Source organism: Pipra filicauda, unplaced genomic scaffold (genome assembly GCF_003945595.2).
Source record: "Pipra filicauda isolate LSUMZ 115617 unplaced genomic scaffold, ASM394559v2 scaffold629_size504944_pilon, whole genome shotgun sequence".
NCBI lineage: Eukaryota > Metazoa > Chordata > Aves > Passeriformes > Pipridae > Pipra > Pipra filicauda.
Window position 1 is genome coordinate 324,625 of NW_024104786.1, and position 17,693 is coordinate 342,317.

General features: G+C 69.1%; 2 protein-coding genes across 2 annotated transcripts; both read right to left on the reverse strand.

The window, feature by feature from the left end:
- Window positions 1-41: 41 nt before the first annotated feature.
- Window positions 42-3,971, reverse strand: NUDT18 (nudix hydrolase 18). The gene is made up of 4 exons (XM_039388247.1): window positions 3,939-3,971; window positions 1,748-3,040; window positions 1,449-1,662; window positions 42-837 (listed from the first exon to the last, which is right to left on the reverse strand). Exons 1-4 carry the CDS (start codon window positions 3,969-3,971, stop codon window positions 239-241), a joined length of 2,139 nt encoding a protein of 712 aa, XP_039244181.1. The 3' UTR covers window positions 42-238.
- A 927-nt stretch (window positions 3,972-4,898) lies between these two features.
- Window positions 4,899-17,404, reverse strand: HR (HR lysine demethylase and nuclear receptor corepressor). Its single transcript, XM_027714075.2, has 19 exons — window positions 17,321-17,404; window positions 11,388-12,248; window positions 9,939-10,788; window positions 9,123-9,297; window positions 8,465-8,688; window positions 8,235-8,384; window positions 8,057-8,143; window positions 7,859-7,977; window positions 7,664-7,742; window positions 7,337-7,500; window positions 7,004-7,219; window positions 6,754-6,925; window positions 6,501-6,576; window positions 6,242-6,372; window positions 6,050-6,148; window positions 5,830-5,969; window positions 5,441-5,629; window positions 5,223-5,342; window positions 4,899-5,136 (listed from the first exon to the last, which is right to left on the reverse strand). Exons 2-19 carry the CDS (start codon window positions 12,195-12,197, stop codon window positions 5,074-5,076), a joined length of 3,864 nt encoding a protein of 1,287 aa, XP_027569876.2. The 5' UTR covers window positions 12,198-12,248; window positions 17,321-17,404; the 3' UTR covers window positions 4,899-5,073.
- Window positions 17,405-17,693: the final 289 nt, after the last annotated feature.

Below are 17,693 nucleotides of genomic sequence, written 5' to 3' on the forward strand. Positions count from 1 at the left end.
TTCCCCCCACCCCATATCCCACCTTGAACCACAGCCAGGTGGGTGGAAGCAGCAGCAGCAGCAGCAGCCAGATTTATTTTACCTGTGGTCCCAGCACCCCCAGACCACGACCTGCCCCAAAGCATCCACAAGCACATCCATCCCAGGGCTCCCACCTTCAGCAGGACCCCTGGATGCGTGTCCCGCTCAGACACCCCCCCTTGCCTTGCCCCATTCCCAAATCCAGGCTTCCCTGGCACTAACTACGGATGGGCACCGTGGCCCGGAGCCGCTGCAGGATGCGGCCCCTCAGCCCCTCGTCCTCCACGTGCCACCAGCGCAGCGCGGGGTCACACGGCTCGGGGGGCACATCCCCGCGGGTGCCCGGGGCGCTCAGCACCACGTTGAAGCAGATGCCATCAGCCCCCCCGGCCCCCCCAGCCCGGTGCTGCAGCCCCAGCAGCCCCAGGACCCCCGGCTGGGGGTCCCAGGGGGGGTCCCAGGGCAGGCAGTCCCGCAGCAGGCGCAGCGCGGGCCGGCACAGCCCCGCACGCAGCTCGGGGGGGGACGTGCCACAGGCCACCACGGGCAGGTGGGGGGTCCCAGCGGTGCCCAGCAGCACCCACAGGTCACCAGTGGTGCTGGTGAAGGGCAGCAGGAGGCGCAGGCAGAGGGGGGCACAGGGCAGCTGGCGGGGCAGGGTCGGGGGGTGCGGGGGGCTCCGGCGGTAGCGGGCGGCCAGGTCCAGCACGGGCAGGATGTCCAGGGAGCGCAGGGGCAGCGCTCGGGGGTCCCCCGACCACCACTGGGCCTGCAGGGACTCGGCGTCCGCCTCCTCGAGGGTCTTCAGGGTCCCACCTGAGGGCAGAGGGAGGGGCCTGGGATGGGGTGGGTGTGTGGGGGACAGCAGGACAGGCAGGGGGGTGGCAGTGCCTGGTGATGAGGGGGCTGGGGGGGGCAGTGAGACCCCCCTTGTGGGGCTGAGAGTGGACACTGATAGCCCAGAATAGAGTCGGGGGGATGCCAGTACTGGTGGCTGGTGGGGGCAGGGGACAGCGATGCCCTGGCACAAAGGTGGCAGGGGACACCAGTGACCTGGTACAGGCTGGCAGGGGACACAGGTGTCCATCATGGAGCTGGTAGGGGACAGGGATGGCCATCGTGGGGTTGGAAGGGGACACCAATGCTCTGCCACAGGGCAGGCAGGGGACAGGGACATCCATCATGGGGCTGGTAAGGGATGCCAATTCCCGTCGCAGGGGTGGCAGGGGACACAGGTGCCCATCGTGGTGATGGCAGTGCTCGTCACAGGGGCGGTAGGGGACAGGGACATCCATCGTGAGGCTGGCAGGGGAATGCCAATTCCCATCACAGGGCTGGCTGGGGTCACGGACACCCATCGCGGGGCTGGCAGGGGGCACACCATGCGCCCCCCCCACCCCGTGCCCTCGCAGCCCCCCGGGACTCACCCGCGGAGCGCGCCAGGAAGGCGAAGCGGATCCAGGCGGGGCCGCGCTCCTCCAGCGCCAGCAGCGTGACGGGCTCGCACTCCAGCCCCGACTCCTCCTTCACCTCCCTCCGCAGGGCCTCCACGACCCCCTCCCCGGGCTCCATCCTGCCCGCGGGCAGGTACCACCTCCCGCGGCACTCGGGCTTCGCCTCCTGCACCAGCAGCACCGCGCCCTGCGGGCACCGAGGGGCTCGCTGGGCACCGGCGGCTTTCGGGGGGCACCGAGGGTCCCCCCGGAGGGAATTGGGGCTGCCTCACCTCCTCGTTGAACAGCACGGCCAGCACCACGTAGCAGACGGTCCTGCCCAGGCTCACGGGCGCAGGGGGCGCGGGGGACCCCTCGAAGGTCGCCCCCACTTCCCAAGCGCCCCCGTCCAGCACCGCGTCCAGCTCCGCCGTCGGGGCGTCCCCCATGGGAAAGGCGGGAGGGGGGTGGTCCCGCGGCTGGATGGGGAGGGGGAGCACCCGCTCAGGGGGTGGCGGGGTTTTGGGGCGGGGAGGGAACCCCCCAGACGTGCAGGCGGGGGGACAAGGAGCCCCGGCGGCGCGTGGGCTGGAGGGGGCGGTGAGGGAGGGGGTCTGGCGATTGCGGGGTGCACGGCGGGGTGGGATGGGTGGTCCCGGAGGAGGGGAAGGGCCTGCTGGACTGCGGGATGGGGAGGGGGGTGTAGGTGGGGAAGGGTCTGCTGGGCTGGGGGGGCACGTAGCAAGGGAAGAGCTCGGTGGCCTTGGCGATGCAGGGCGGGGTGCAGAAGGGGAAGGGTCTGCTGGACTGGGGGACCCCCAGGGGGCTGTAGGGGGGCAGGTAGAAGGGGAAGGGGTCGCTAGGCTTGGGGAGCCGCGGGGGGCTGCGGTAGGGGAAGGGCTGGCTGGACTGGGGGAGACATGGGGGGGCACAGGCCGGGAAGGGCTGGCTGGACTGGGAGAGGGGGCACAGGGCGCTGGGAGGGAAGAGTTTGCAGGATTTGGGGAGTCGGGGGGGGCTGCGGTAGGAGAAGGGCTGGCTGGACTGCAGGATGCACGGGAAGCTGAAGGACGTGAAGGGCTGGCTGGACTGGGGGAGGCTGGGGGGAAAGGGCTGGCTGGACTGGAGGAGACTGGGGGGAAAGGGCTGGCTGGACTGGAAGATACTGGGCGGAAAAGGGTGGCTGGACTGGAAGATAGTGGGTGGAAAAGGCTGGCCTGACTGGAAGATACTGGGGGGAAAGGGCTGGCTGGACTGGGGGGTACTGGGGGGAAGGGGTCGGCTAGACTGGAGGACACTGGTGGGAGAAGGCTGGCTGGACTGGGGGATACTGGGGGGGTAGGGCCTGCTGGACTGGGGGATGCCGGGGCTGGGGTAGAAGAGGTCGCTGGGCTGGGGGGTGCCAGGGGGGCTGGAACTGGGAGGGGACTGGGGGTCCCAGGACAGGCGGGACTGCAGGGCACTGAGGGGGGAGGGCTGGTCCCAGTCTGGGGGGAATGGGAATGGGGTGGGGGGCAGCGGGGGGCAGGGGGGCGAGCTGGGCTGCAGGGTGCAATGGGGGGGGGCAGGAGGGGCTGGGGGGTGTGCTAGGGTTGGGGGGGTGGGGGGCTATAGGTGAAGGGTTGGGGGCCGCAATAAGGGTTTGGGGGCTGCAATAAGGGTTTGGGGGCTGCAATAAGGGTTAGGGGGGCTGCAATAGGAGAAGGGTTTGAGGGGCTGCAGGGAGCAATGAGGGAGGATGTTCGGGGGGGCTGCAATAAGGACGGGGGGGCTGCAATAAGGGTTTGGGGGGGAGCTGCAGGCTGCAATGGGGAGGATGTTTTGGGGGGGGCTGCAATAGAGGGAGGGCTCGGGGGGGGGTTGCAATCAGGGTCGGGGGGTTGCAATCAGGGTCGGGGGGTTGCAATAAGGGTTTGGGGGAGCTGCAGGGTGCAACGGGGAGGATGTTTTGGGGAAGCTGCAGGGGAGGCTACAATAGAGGGAGGGTCCGGGAGGGTTGCAGTCAGGGTCGAGGGGGGCTGCAGGGTGCAAGGAGGAGGATGTTTTTGGGGGGGCTGCAACAAGGGAATGGTTTCGGGGAGGCTGCAGGGTGCAACGCGCAGGATGTTTCGGGGCGGGCTGCAATAGGGGGAGGCTCTGAGGGGCTGCAGGCTGCAGCAGGGGAGGGTTTGCGGGGCTGCGGGTGCGGCGGGAGCGAGCCGGGGGTCGCGGGGAGGGTCCGGGGGTCGCGGGGAGGGCGCAGGGACCCCGCAGCCCCCCCCGCCCCGCGCATGCGCCGCGCACTCACCGCGCCGGGGGCTCCGCCGCGCGGGGCCCGCCCACCCCCTCGCCGCCCATTGGCCGCGCCGCCGCGGCTTCTCAATTTCTATTGGCTAATCCTGCCGTCACTCAGGCTGGGCGGGGCTTGGCTTTAAAGGGACCGCGCGAGCGCGTGGCGTCGTGCTAATTAATTAGGCGGCGCTAATTACACACTGGTCATCGCACGGTGGTCGTCGCACGGTGCACACTGCACTCCATGATACCCATTTCCCCATGCTGATTAATTGCCCGGTGCCAATTAATTGCCCTGCGCTAATTAACTGCCCCACGCTAATTAACTGCCCCGTGCTGGTTGCCCGGTGCGGTTTCAGCCTCCCTGATCCCAGTGGGATGGAGGGGGATGAGGGGGGATGCCGAAGTGACCCTGATGGGATGGAGGGGGGGAGATGCTGGTAGTGCCACTGGGAGCATCCCTGACCTTGTTGGGAGTGAAGGGAGATGCTGGTGGTGGCACTGGGAGCATCCCTGACATCACTGGGATTGAAGGGATATGCTGGTGGTGGCACTGGAACATCCCTGACCTCACTGGGATTGAAGGGATATGCTGGTGGTGCCACTGGAACATCCCTGACCTCACTGGGATTGAAGGGATATGCTGGTGGTGCCATGAGAGCATCCCTGACCCTGATGGGATGGAGGAGATATGAAGGGAGATGCCAAGATGGATGCTGGTGATGCTACCAAAGTACCCCTGACCCCGATGGGATGGCAGGAGATGCCAAGGGAGTTGCTGGTGATGCCTCTGGAGCATCCCTGACCTCATTGGGATGGAGACCCCAAGGCGGGTGCTGGTGGTGCCATAGGATCACCCCTGACCCTGATGGGATAGCGGGAGACACCAGGGCAGGTGTTGGTGATGCCACTGGAGCACCCCGACCCCAATGGGATGGAAGGGAGATGCTGGTGGTGCCACTGGAATATCCCCGACCCCAATGGGACAGGTGGTGGATGAAGAGAGATGCCAGGGTGGATGCTGGTGGTGCCACTGAATCATCCCTGACTGTCACAGAACGGATGAGGGATGAAAAGAGACATCAAGACAGTGCTGGTAGTGCCCCCAGAGCATCCCTGACCCCAGTGAGAAAGAAGGGGGATGAAGGCAGACCCCAAAGCAGTGCTGGTGGCGCCGGTGCCCCCGGCACACTGTGGACACTTTATTCCTCCTGCCCCGAGCCGTCCCGGGAGATCCTGGAGCAAAGCACCAAGCTGGAAGTGCCTGCTCCCGGCTCCCTGGGGGTCCAGGCCCACATCCAGCCCCCATCCCAGGCTTGTCAGAGCGTCCTTCCAGCGTTCCACGGGCTCACTTGCAGCCCCGCAGGACCCCCAGCGCCTCCCGCACGGCAGCGAAGATCATCCCGTCCAGCTGCAGGGGGTGCAAAGGGGGGGGTCAGCACCGCTCACCCCCTCCGGGAACCCCCCCCCCCACACACACACACCCAGACCACCCACCTGGGCATGGAGCTGGCGTGTGGTCCCGGTGGGATCGGGGCCGAGCAGCCGGAGGCGGGCGGAGCTCTCCGGGGACAGGAACCGCTGCTCCACGCTGATGGTGCCCGTCAGGCTCTGCACCTGCACCAGGGGGGCATCAGGGGCTCGCCCTGCCTCGGTTTCCACATGGGGGGGTGGCACAGCCCCCCCCCCCCAGAGGGGGGTTCGGGGCTGCCTACCTGGTGGGGAGCCCCCGCGGGGACCAGCACGGCGTCCCCCAGGCACTGGAGGAGGGTCCAGCCGCTCACCCCGCACTCCTCCCGCAGCCGCCTCCGCAGCGCCGCGTCCAGGTAACGCCCGGGGGGGTCCAGGGAGCGCCCGGGGGGCTCCCCCGTGGCTGCCCCCTCCTGCCCCGGCTCCTCGGATGCCTGTGGGGTGCCAGGGGTGAGCAGAGCTGGAAAGGGGGGGGTCCGGAGCGGGACAAGAGATGCTCCAGTGGCACCACAAGCCCCCATCTCGGGGTCTCCATCTCCCCTGCATCCCACCAGGGTCGGGGGTGATCCAATGGCACCACTCGAGGCGGGGTGGGCAGCAGGGGAGGGGGTGCTCTGGTCGCCCCAGGACTGACCTTGCTCAGGAAATCCCGGATCCGGGGGGCGTCCTCGGCACGGAAGATGTGCCACAGTGCCCCGGGCCGGCCGCCGGTGTCCTTGAGCCGCTCCCTCAGCGCCGCATCCATGTCATCCGTGTCGCCGGGCAGGAGCACCTCTGCGGGCAGAGGGGGGGCTCAGGGAGGGCTCAAGGGGGGTGGTGTGGTGTGGGGGGACCCCCGGTGCTCCCCCCCGTACCCCGCGGTGCCGCCGCCGCGTGAACCAGGATGTTGATGGAATCGGCAGCTTCCACCACCAGGTTTTTGGTCCCGACGTTCCGGTCCGGCGGGTGCACACCTGGAAGCGGGAGCGGGGCGCTGGGTGAGCATCGAGCGTCCCTGTGGGAGGGGGGGGCCCAGGTGCCCCCCAAAGCCCCCGTACCACGCTCACCATAGGCTGCACAGACACGTGGGCGCAGCCAGCGCCGGCCCCGCTGGCCCCGCAGGTGGGTGGCCAGGTTGAGGCGGCCGCTGGCCCCGCAGTACTCGGGCAGGGGCAGGCTGGCACGCAGGTTGGTGGTCCTGTGGCACAGGGCGAGTGTTTGACACCGGGGCACCAAGGTACAGGTGAAGGCAGAGCCGCCCTGCTGCCCCCAGCGCTGGCGTGGGGAGGTCAGGGAGGGGGCGACCCACCCTCTGCCAACACCTACCGGCTCAGCTCCTTGTCCCCAAAGCCACTCTCCAGCTTCAGCAAGTCCCCAGCGCCCTGTTCCTGCTCTGGGGATGCTGCGGGAGGGAGCCCAGCATCACACACAGGGATGGAAGGGGAGGAGCACAGCCTGGCTCCCCTCACACCTCACCCCAAAATCACCCTGGGCACCCCACAGACTCATCACCCCGGCTCCCCTCACACCTCACCCCAAAATCAGCCCGGGCACCCCACAGACTCATGGCCCTGCTCACCCGTACTGGCAGGGAAGCCATCCCAGAACTCCCGGCTGCTCAGGCGGACGCGGTTCGCCGGCGCCCGCAGGTTCACCACCTCCACCTCCTGCTCCCCCCGGGGTGGGCGGAACGACTCCGGCCCCCAGAGCCGCCCCTCCAGCCTCTTCTGCAGCCCTGAAACCAGCACGGGCTGCCAGGGCAGCCGGGGCTCAGCAGGGCTGGGGGGATCCCGGGTGTCCCCACACCCCCCCAGGGATGGGGGGCTCACCTGGCCCTGCCGCCAGTGCTCCTGGAAGAGTTTGTAGTTGCTGGCGTGGCCGGGGTCGTGCAGCCAGAGCAGCCCGCTGGGCTCCAGGATGCAGTGGGACGCGGGGGGCTCGGGGGGGCTGGGTGGGCTCAGCTCACCCCCCGCCTGCCTCTCCTGGATCTTCCTCTCCACCACGTGGGCGATGATGCTGTCCAGGATGCTGGTCAGGCGGTTGTCCTGGAAGGGGGGGGGATGCAAATGGGGAGCACCTCAGCCCACTCTGGCCCCCCCCAGCCCCGCCCAAGGTGGGGTGGGCAGCACGGGAGGGGGTGCCCTGGTCGCCCCGGGACTCACGCTGGGCAGGGTGGGCACCACGGGGGCGAAGGCCATGCGCACCCCGTCCTGCCCCAGGCACAGCTTCACGGCGGTGGAGGCCAGCAGGTCGCACAGGGTGGTGGTCTGCACGGCCCCCCGCGCCGGGGGCTGCCCCGGCGATGGCAGCCCCCCCTCGGGGCTCTCTGCTTGGGGGGGTGGGGGGGAGAACACGGTCAGGGTCGCCCATGCCGCCCTCTGCATCTCACCCCCCTTATCCAGCACCCCGAGAAGGGGAGGGGGTGCAGCATCCCTGACCCCCCCGGGGCGGGGCCGTGCCCGCGGCGGGGGGGTCGCAGCCGGCCCTACCTTCCTTGATGGGCCGGGAGGTGTCGGCTTGGCCGTGGCTGGGGGGTGGCAGGGTGGGCACCGCGGCCCCCGGTGGCTCCTGGAACACCCGTGTGGGCGTCAGGGGGGAGCCACATCCCCCCCTACCCCCCCTGTGCAGGGGTTGGAGTGCACCTGCACCCTTTTTCCCCCCCCCATCTGCAGGTCCCCCCGTACCTGCCTGCCCGGGGGCTCGGCCGGGCTCTGCTCCGCAGCCCCTTCCCCGCAGGAACAGTGGGACTCGATGCCAAACTTGGCCCTGACCTCGTGCAGAAGCTTCCAGAGCCTGGTCAGGACTGGGGACAACGAGGACAGGGGTGTCAGCCCCCCTACAGCGGGTGGGGGGAAGGTCCCGGGGCTGGGGGACACACTCACCACAGGTGGGGACAAACTGTGTGGGGACCAGGGCCGTGACGGGGTGCTCTGGCCCGGGGGTGCACTCGGGCGGCTCTGCTGGACCCTCTGCGTCAGAGAGAGGGTGTGTTCGTCCCCACCGAGCCCCCCTGCCAAGGGCTGGCACCCCCTTTTCATCCTTATCCCCCTTCCCACGTACCGGGGCCGTTGGCCTCCCTCCTGCCGCGGTGGCAGGCGGGGCACAGCTGGAAGCCACATCTGGCGCAGCTCCAGTGGGAGTTGAAGAAGCCGCGCTGGCAGGCGTCGCAGAGCTGGGGGGCTCCTTCCCCCCGCCTCCAGGACGTCACCCCTGGGGGGAAGCACGGCCTCAGCCTCCCCAGTGTGCGCCCAGTGTCCCCCAGTGTCCCCCCCATCCCAGTCCCCCCTTACCCTCGGGCCCGCCGGGGGCTCCCGGCCACGCGTCCCTGTCCCTGTGGACGGCGTCGCAGAAGGGGTCCCCCAGGACCCTCAGGAGGTACTTGGCCAGGCAGAGGCTGCTCCCCACACTCCTGCCCCCCGGCTCGGGGCCGGGTTCCTCTGGCAGCTCCCCCTCGGCCTCCCCCAGGGTGCAGAGGCCGTCGACGCTCAGCTCCCCATTGTCCCCCAGGGCGAACCTGCAGGGAGAGAGGGGGCGGGAGAGGGGCTCAGAAATGGGGTGATGAGACGGGAGGTTAAAAATTGGGGTGATGGGAGAGGGTCCTCAAAGGTGGGAGGGGATTCTCTAAAGTGGGGTGACAGGAGAGGACAGTGTGAAGAGGTGAGAGGGGACGGTGTAAAGTGGGGACGCTCCGAAATAGGGTGATGGGAGAGGGTGTTCTGAAGCGGGGTGACGAGACAGGACGCTCTCAAGTGATGGGAATGATGGGGAGAGTGCCCCAAGGCGGGGTGGCAGGAGAGGTGGCTGCAAAGAGGGGTGAAGGGAGGGGATGCTTCAAAGAGGAGACGTTAAAAAGTGGGGTAACGGAAGGGGATGCTCCGAAACGGGGTGATGGGAGGGGATGCTCCATGGGCCCCCCACCCGTGAGCTGCCCAGGAGCCCCAGGCTCACCTGCGGAAGTGCAGCAGCCTGCAGGTGCTCTCAGGGGGCTCTTCCTCCTCCTCCTCCTCGCCCTGAGGGTCCCCCGTGGCCCGGGGGGCACAGGCACAGCAGCGGGGGATGCCCGGGGGCAGCGCAGTGCAGGGCAGGCTCTGCAGGCACCACGGCTCCTGCCGGCTCGGTGGCTCTGGGGGACACAGGGAGTGCTTGGGGACACTGTGGAGCCCCATTCACACCAGCCAGGAGGGACTGGGAGCGTCCAAGGCCAGGATGGACGGGGCTTGGGGCACCCTGGTCTGGTGGAAGGTGTCCCTGCCCATGGCAAGGGGTTGGAACAAGATGGTCTGTAAGGTCCCTTCCAACCCAAGCCGCTCCAGGATTGTGGGACTCTGGGACGGTCACGCTGCGGCGGGGGCTGGAAACTGGGCCAGAAAGTAGGGCTGGAAAGTAGGGCTGGAGCTCAGCAGAGGTTAGGGCTGAGACGCCAACTCCTCCCCGGGGAGTCACTGACCCAGTGATGGTACTTCCACCCCTCGGGCATCCCACCTGAGGGTGCCACGCTGCCCCAAAGGAACATTTCCACCCCCCTGGGCATCCCACCCGAGGGTGCCACGCTGCCCCAGAGGAGTGTTTCCATCCATTCCTGCCCTGGGAATCGCTGCCAGCCTCAAGCCGTGCCAGGGAAAGCCCCAGCTCAGCGGCCTTCCCAGCCCTCACGTGTTCCCAGCTCGTGTTGTGGGCGCCAGGAACAGGGATGGAACGTTCCCTGTGGGATTGGGTGATGCCACCACCCTCTCACCAGCCCCACCGGGCACCCTCCTTCCTTACCTCCCTCTCCCAGCTCCATCCTCCTCTCCTCGGGGTCCCCTCGGCTCTCTGTGCCCTCCCCAGGGCACACGGTGGCCTTCGTGCCCCTCTTGGCCGCCCCGGCGCCCTCGCTGGCAGCTCGGGGTCCCTCGGCGGTGCCATGGGGGCGTTTGGCCAAGCGTTTGCCCTCCCCGGGGGGCTCGGGACCCCCGTCCCGCCGGGCAGCCTTGAGGCGAGGCAGCGACTGCTCCGAGTGCCGCGTCAGCCACGTCTTCTTCAGCTTGGTGTGGTTGCTGGGGGGGCACGGGAAACGCCCCCCGGGCATCCCCAGGGCAGGTTCGAAGGGGTTGGGCACCCTGCAGCCCACCCCCGGGCACCCATCGCAGCCCGGGGTGGGGCAGAGACAGGCTGGGGGGGGCTCCGGCTTGGCGGGAGCCGGTGGGTAGTGCCCGTCCGCGAGCAGAGGCGACGGGTTGGACTCCCTGGATCCCGGTGGCGAGCCGGGCTGGAGGCTTTGGTACCCCAGGCGCTCATCTTTGGGCTCCGAGGGCCGTCCTGGCCCCGTTTCCATGGAAAAATCGGCGCCGTGGGGCCGTGCGCCCACCCAGGGACCCCCGCAGCCCCCCGCGCCGGGCTGCAGGAGGAAGAGGGGGTGGCTGGCGCTGGGGGGAGGCGTGCGGGCGTGGGCAGCGGGCACCGCCGAGCTGCCCCCGGCTCGGCCATCCCTCCACGGGGCTCCCGGCGGCTCCGGCCCCGCCGGCTCCCCCTCCCCGTCTCTGTCCTGCCCTGCCTGGCCCTTGCCCAGCAGCTGCGGCGCCGCGTGGTCCTTGGCGGGGGGGTGGAAACCGGGTTCTTTCTTCGGGTAAAACTCCTGCAAAGGGAGCAGAGGGGGGTTGGTGTCACCCCGGCTGTGGGTCCCTGTCGCTGCCTGTCACCCGCGTCGCTGCGGAGCGGGGGGGTGACGGGGAACATCCCGTGGCCCTGCCTCAGTTTCCCCACCGAGGCTGCCCCGGCGCTTCCCCGTCGCCGGCGGTGGGGTGATGGGGGTGCCTGTGTGTTCTCCCCCCGCCCCGCGGCAGCGTGGGAAAGGAATGGGGAGCCGCAGCGGCACGGGGTGCGACGGGCGCACCCAGGGCTGGCAGCGCTGCCTCCCGCCGCCCCCGCCGGCTCCTGCCGCCGTGACTCAGCCCCGGGGGTGGCATCACCCGCGGGGACACCGCGGAGCAGAGCATCACCCCCCCAGGGGCGTGTCACCCCAGTCCTCGGGGGGGGGGACTGGGACCCCCCTGGCGAGCTGCAGGAGAGAAGGGGGGGTGCCTTGCCCTCTTGGGGGGGCTGCCCGGCCCTGCCCTGGGTGCGGGTGCCAGCGCGGCCTTTCGCAACGCTCCGCTCCCGGCCGGGTTCAGGCGAGGCTGGAGCCCGCTGCCACCCGGGGACCCCCGACCATCCACGCTCTCCGGGGCGTCCTACCTTGTTCCCTGAGCTGGAGCAGTCGTCGAAGGGGGTCAGGGCCGCCTTGCACCTCGGCGGGACCCCCAGGTAGAGGGGCTGTCCCCAGGCGGGCGCGTAGGAGCCCAGGCGCCAGTCCACGCCGCCGAACCGCCCGTCCCCCATCGCCCCCGGCGCCTCCGCCCCCGCGCCGCCGAACGGGGGGTCGGCCGGGGGGCCGGCGGGCAGCAGCGAGGACAGGAGGAAGGGGCTGTGCTTGGCCTCCACGAGGAAGGGGCAGTGGCGGAAAGCCGGGGGGTCTCCGGCCGTGTCCCCCGCGGCCGTTCGGGGCTTGCCGGCGGCGCTGGGGCGCTGAGGGTCCAGCCCCGGCACGGGCAGGGGGTAGCGGTGGTACGCGTGGCTGTAGAGGGCCAGGGGGGCCAGCACGGCCTCGGCCCACCGCGACCCAGGGTGGTCCTTGCAGGGCTCCCCCCAGCCCGCCTTGGGCTGCCCGTTCCTGGGGGGCAGCAGCGGGGGCAGCTCGGCCCCGTCCTTGGGGAGGCACAGGGCGTCCCGCAGGCACGGTGGGGCCGGGGGGTAGGGACAGCCCAGCCGGCCCCCGGCGAGCTCCCGGACGGGTCCCAAACATCCCTCGGAGCCCCTCCAGGGACACCCTTTCTCCATCCCGTAGCTCAGCTTGCCGGGCTCCGCGTAGCCCGGGAGTCCCAGCTCGGCGGCAGCGCTTCGGGATAAGACCATCCCGCTGCTCTCCATCCCCCGGGAGTCCTGCGCTGCGTCCGGGGCTCTCCTCCACCGCGGCGGGGTCTCCCCCATCCTCGCGTCGCTGGCCATGCTGCTCCCACACTCATGTGGTGCTCAGCGCCGTCCCGGGCTGGCCGGACCCTGCGGGCAGAGAGGGGCATCAGCGGGGCACTGCACCGAGCCCTGCCCGGGCAGCGCCGCGGGGAAACCGAGGCACGGGGATGGTTGGGGGTGTCGCTGGGGGGGCTGCTTTCAACCCCCCGGCTCCCCCGCGCCGTGTGAGATGGGAATCTCCCCGGCATGGCGAACGGGGGGGATCCCTGGCTCTCGTGTGCCCCGCGGCATCCGTCGGGAAGCACGACCCGGGAGGGGAGGGCACATGTCTGGAGTGTGTGTATTCGCCGTCCCGTCCGGTCCCTCCTGCGCCCATCCTGGCGTGGCTGGAGGCCGGGACGCTCCTCGCGCCCACCCGTCCCTCCGCACCCAGCCTGGCCCCGCGCCCGGCCGCTGGCACCCAGCGTGGGGAGGCCGTGCCCCGCGCAGGTATTTGCCTCCGGCCAGGGCTGGGCTGCGCTTCCCAGGAGGGCTTCCAGAGAAGGGGGAGCTCCCCGCTCCCAGGGGCCCCTCCTGGGAGAAATGCCTGGGGAGATTTTGCTGGATTAACCCTCCTCCGGGACCCGGGCCACACGCAGGCGCGGGGTGCAGAGCCAGAGCTCGCGGCGTTGGCGGTGGCATCCCTTCCCCCTGTCCCCCTGTGCCCCTGTGCCCCTCCCTGCCCGGCAGCCGGGACAGCCAAGGGGGACAAGCACGAGGTCACCCAGCTCCCAGTGCCACTGCGGGGTGGGACGGAGCCGCCCCCATGGCCGGGATGGGGACAGGAGTGGGATGAGGACAGGAACAAGGTGGGGACAGGAGCAGGGTGGGGACAGAAGTTTGTGTCCCAAGAGCCGCCTGTCCCCGTCACATCCTCTGCCAAGGGAGGGCAAAGTCCCCATTCCCACACTGCTGGAGAAGCATCCTGGAGCACCCTGTCCGAGCCGGGGCACCCTGGGCCACAGGGACACCCTGGGGACACCCACCCTGCCCCTCCAAGGGGCAGGACCCAGCCAGGCTCTCCCATCCAGCCCCACTCCAGGACTCTGCTCCCAGCCTTGCCCCTGGTGTCCCAAGGCTGCCCCACCACAGGTCACCCCTGGGGTCCTCCCAGCTCCCCCAGGGTCCCCAGGGTGACATTGTCCCCTGTCCTTCATCCCATCAGGAGCACAAGGAGCCCGTCGAGCATCCCCTCCACCCCACAGCTACCTGGAGGGTCCATCAGGGACCCCACGGCCGAGGACGAGCGGGTGTCTCTGCCGATGACACCAAATCCCAGAGAGGCAAGGCCGGGAGGGTGGGAGCACCTAAACCCACAGGCTGAAGGGGTCTGGCTCCGGGATCTGGAGGAGGCAGAAAGCCGCCTGGGCAGCCCTGGGGATGTTCTTCTCCGAATGCTGGAGCTGGAGTTTTTGATCCATTGGCTTGGGGGGCTCCGTGCTCCTCCTGCCTATTGTCCTACGAGCTGGGGGTCTCGCTGGGCTGGGATTCAGGGAGAGGGGTATCCAGGGAGCAGCACGAGTGGGACCTTCCCCTCAGCTCTGGGCAGCGCTGAGCATGACAGCAGGACGAGGCAGTGGCTCCGCTCCCCGCGATCCGCAGCCTCCGCCGGCTCCGGCAGCGACTGGGCGGGCGGGAGGGAGGGATGCTGGGGCTGCTGACGCCCGGGAACCGGGAATCGGCGTGGTGCCGGCGGTGCCGCCCAGCCCCGGGGGCACCGGCGGCGGTGCCAAGGCAGGGCAGGTGTGCTCTGCCCCGTGCGGGTGAAGAAAGCGCCCTTTGTTCGGCGGTTCCGCCCCGTCACCGCTGAAAGGCTCCAGCCGCCCCGCTCCGGGCCGAACTGGAATGGGAGAAACACCGGGATGGGCCAAACTCCCCCTGCCCTGGTGCTGGGGGGGGGCTGGTGGTGGCGCGCCTGGCATGGAGCATGTGGCCACCCCATGGGATGTGAGCCCCTGGGACCCCCAACCCCTTTGTTCTTGCCCAAATAGCAGAGATCTGGCCTCAAGCCGTGCTGCCACCTTCATCCAGAGCCTTGTCCATCCCTGCTCCGGCTGCCTGGGATGAAGGCAGAGCTCCTCTGCCTCCCTGCAGACCCCCAGGTGGGAAGAGCAGGATGTGCTCCAAGGGGTGCAGAGGGGCTTTGTGGAGCACCAGGATGCTGTGGCAGCATCCCTGTGGTGCCATCCTGCTGAGGGATGGGAAGAGAGTACCCAGGGGGCCACTTACCCCCTACTCTGCAGCCCACCAGGATCACTCCCATCCCAGCCATGCCCTGCAGCCCACCAGGATCACACCTATCCCTGCAGCCCACCAGGATCACACCTATCCCTGCAGCCCACCAGGATCACACCTATCCCTGCTGCCCACCAGGATCACGCCCATCCCAGCCATGCCCTGGCAAAAACCAGTGCCCTGTGGGTGCTCTCTGCACCATTCCCAGCACTGAGACCCCTCAGCACTGAGACACCCCGACCCCAAACCCACCAGCTCCCACGGCCCACTCCTTCCAAGCGACTCTCTGGCCCTGTAGAGGGGGGAGCAGGTCCAGGGGGTTCCCCCGGGTGGACCCCCCGTTCCTGGGCTCCCGCTGATGTGGTGCTGATGGCAGCAGTGCCGTGCAGGTTTATATAACGTGTGTGTGTCCCGGGGACACGCACTCCTTACATAAACTGCATCCCTGCTCACGGCTCCCCTGGAATGGCCGGGCACGGCTCAGCACGGGGGGCTGGGGGCGCAGGGGAGGGGGGTGAGGGCAGGCCAGGGCCCACGGGAGCCCGGCAGGGTGACGAACAGCAGAGCACAGGCGGCCTCCTGTCTCAGCAGCAGCTTCCTTGCAGTCCGGCCCCGCTGGGAGCCGGGGTTAACCCTTGCTGGACGTGGCTTGAGGGACTGGCCACCACCGGGGGCATTTGGCCGTGCCAGCGGGCGTTTGGGTGGCCCCATCCCACCACCAGCGTGGGTCAACCCACAGCAGCACCCCCGGAGCCCCGCTTGCCGTGGAGGGGAGGGTTTGGGGGTGCTGCTCACTGCACCCACTGGGTGCCAGGGAACAGGGAGGGGACCCAGACAGGGCTCGGGGCGAGGGAGAGCCCGCGCCTGCCTGCGATGAGAAGGTGCTGAAAGACAAACTCTTCCCATTCCCTCCCTGCGCTCCTCGGGAATGATGGATGCGGAAGGGCTGGGAGGGGGGAGCTGGCAGCCGGGAGGGGCTCCGGGAGGGGTCTGCAGCACCCCGGTGTGGCCGAGCGGGTCTCGGGGGGGCTATGGATGTTGGGAATGTTGTGAGGGAAGGACCAGGTGGGGAGAGGACTGGACACACCACCCCAAAACTGGGGAGCCCCAAGGGGCAAGGAGCAGGGAGCCAGGGGGGAGGGGGGGATGCTGGAGGGACAGCAGGGAATTTCCCACCATGCACTGGGGCAGCATCCCCAGGATCTGTCCCCTCCCCACACCTCACTGCCCTCAGCGTGCCAGGGAGCCCAAGGCCCTGGTGAAGCCTCCTGGGGGCCAGTGCAGCCCCCACGGGGTAGCCACGCTGTGGGCAGCTCTGTTGGGGCTCAGCCACAGCCTCCCCATCCCAGGAGCAAGATCTCTGCCTGCCTCCCACACCCACAGCCTCTTGCTGGTCCCTGCACTCCCTGCCCGTCCCAGCACGGCCCACAGAGGGTCCCCCGGGGCGATCTGGGGAGGTCCAGGCTGGGCTTGAGTTTTGCCAGCTCAGGCTTTGCTGGGAGACAACCCACCCCCCCATCCCCACACCGGGGAGGTTCTGCCATGGTGGCTTGGCACAGAGTTCCAAAATCCCTGGGTTTTCCCTTAAATCAGAGGGATGTCAGCACCCCTGAGCCAAGCGCTGGCTGCGGGAGGCCGGAAACACCCGAATTAGAACCCTTGGTACCCCTGCCCTGCTCCGGGCTGGAGCACGGGGGAGACACTGGGAGGATGTGGGACGGAGGGACACTGTCCCCACGCTGTCCCCTCGGGACTATGAGGGGGGATGCGTGGCCGTGTGAGGCAGTGGGTTCCCGGGAAGCCCCAGCGCTGGGGAAGGGGATGGATGGGGGTCCCAGCACCCAACAGCCCCTCTCTGCTGATGCTCCAGCAGCCCGGGATCCTGCCAGCCCTACCCCTGTGCCCACAGTGCCTGCCTAGGCCAGAGTTCCTCCGGGCCCCCTGGGGAAGGGCTCTGAACCCCCAGACCCGCAGAGACCTCTGGCTGGGGAAGAACCCGAAATCCAGCTTTTTCCTCAGGCAAAATGGACCCTTTCTCCGGCTTGCCCGGAGTTCACTCCGAACACACAGAGCCCCAGCCCTTCCTCCTCCTCCTCTTCCTCCTCCTCCTTCCTCCTCCTCCTCCTCCTCCTCCCAGCCCCGGCACTGAGCCCGGCACGCACCTACCTGCCTCCACCGCGGCGCAGGTGAGGAAGCTGAGGGCGCAGGCAGAGGAAGCAGCCCCGTTTCCCCCCCCCCGTGCCCAGCGCCACCGGACGCGATGGCCGCGAGAGCTTTTGTTAATCTGCACCCGGCGCTTAAATTAAAAAAAAAAAAAAAAAAAAAGAAAAAACAAAAAAAAAAAAAAAGAAAAAAAAAAAAAAAAAAAAGAAAAAAAAAAAAGGAAGAAAAAAAAAAAACACGTCAAACCTTCAGGAGTCTGGAGGCTGCGGCGGAGCGGAGGGCACGGGAGGACACTCACTCCCACACGAGCAGCTTTCTGGGAATTAGGGCCACAGCCCAACTGCTCTGGCAGCCCGCGCTCCCCTCCAGCCCTGGCTGCCGGTACGGCGGGGCCTGGGCAGCCTCCCCGGTCCCGGTCCCGGATCAGCCTCACCGGCCCCGCACGGCCCCGCCGCCGCGGGGTCGGACGCGTCTCCCGCCCCTAATCTCCCGCTTTTCCCCAGGGAGGTGAGTAAGCATCGCTAATCCCGCTCGCTTCGCTGCTGGGCACAGACGAGCCGCTCCCCCCCACCGCGGGCCGGGGGGCTGCACCCCGGCACCCCCCGCCCTCCCCATCCCGGGTCACCCCTTCCCCCGCGGCTGAAGGTTGGGATGCAGCGAGGAGATGGAGCAGCTCCTCCCGGTCAGAGGGGACCCGCGGGGATGACGCCGCAGCCACCCACCTTTGCCGGTGCCCCCCATGCCCGTGTGCCAGCGCGGGGGCGCCGGGGGGGACGCAGGACCCGGCGGCGGCGGCGGATGCTGCTGGATTCTGCCTTGCCCGCATCCCTTCCTTCCCACCCCCGGGGGAGGACAGGCGGGACGAGCCGTCCCGGCAAGCCCCGCTGCGGGGGCACAGTGCCCGTCCTGTGCCACCCCCTCGCCTCCCCCCTCACCACCACCCCCCCCACGTGCCCGGGACTCCTGTTTACCCAGCGCCAGGAACCAGCTTCAAATACCTTGATGTAATTAAAAGCTCACCCCGGGGCCAAGGGCTTAGGACGGCAGCCAGGGACACGGGCAGCCCGCTGCCACCTGCGTGCGGCACAGGCAGGG

What these genes read in the sequence shown, in the direction of transcription:
- NUDT18 (XM_039388247.1), bottom strand. Translation starts at nt 3,971, where the DNA reads ATGGAGTGCAGTGTGCACCGTGCGACGACCACC. An exon ending in CCGTGCTGTTCAACGAGGAG is followed by an intron (nt 1,663 to 1,747) that starts GTGAGGCAGCCC and finishes CGGTGCCCGCAG; the next exon opens with GGCGCGGTGCTGCTGGTGCA. An exon ending in CTTCCTGGCGCGCTCCGCGG is followed by an intron (nt 838 to 1,448) that starts GTGAGTCCCGGG and finishes CTCTGCCCTCAG; the next exon opens with GTGGGACCCTGAAGACCCTC.
- HR (XM_027714075.2), bottom strand. Translation starts at nt 12,197, where the DNA reads ATGGCCAGCGACGCGAGGATGGGGGAGACCCCGCCGCGGTGGAGGAGA. An exon ending in TGGTGCCCACCCTGCCCAGC is followed by an intron (nt 7,220 to 7,336) that starts GTGAGTCCCGGG and finishes CCCCCCTTCCAG; the next exon opens with GACAACCGCCTGACCAGCAT. An exon ending in GGGGACAAGGAGCTGAGCCG is followed by an intron (nt 6,373 to 6,500) that starts GTAGGTGTTGGC and finishes CCTGTGCCACAG; the next exon opens with GACCACCAACCTGCGTGCCA.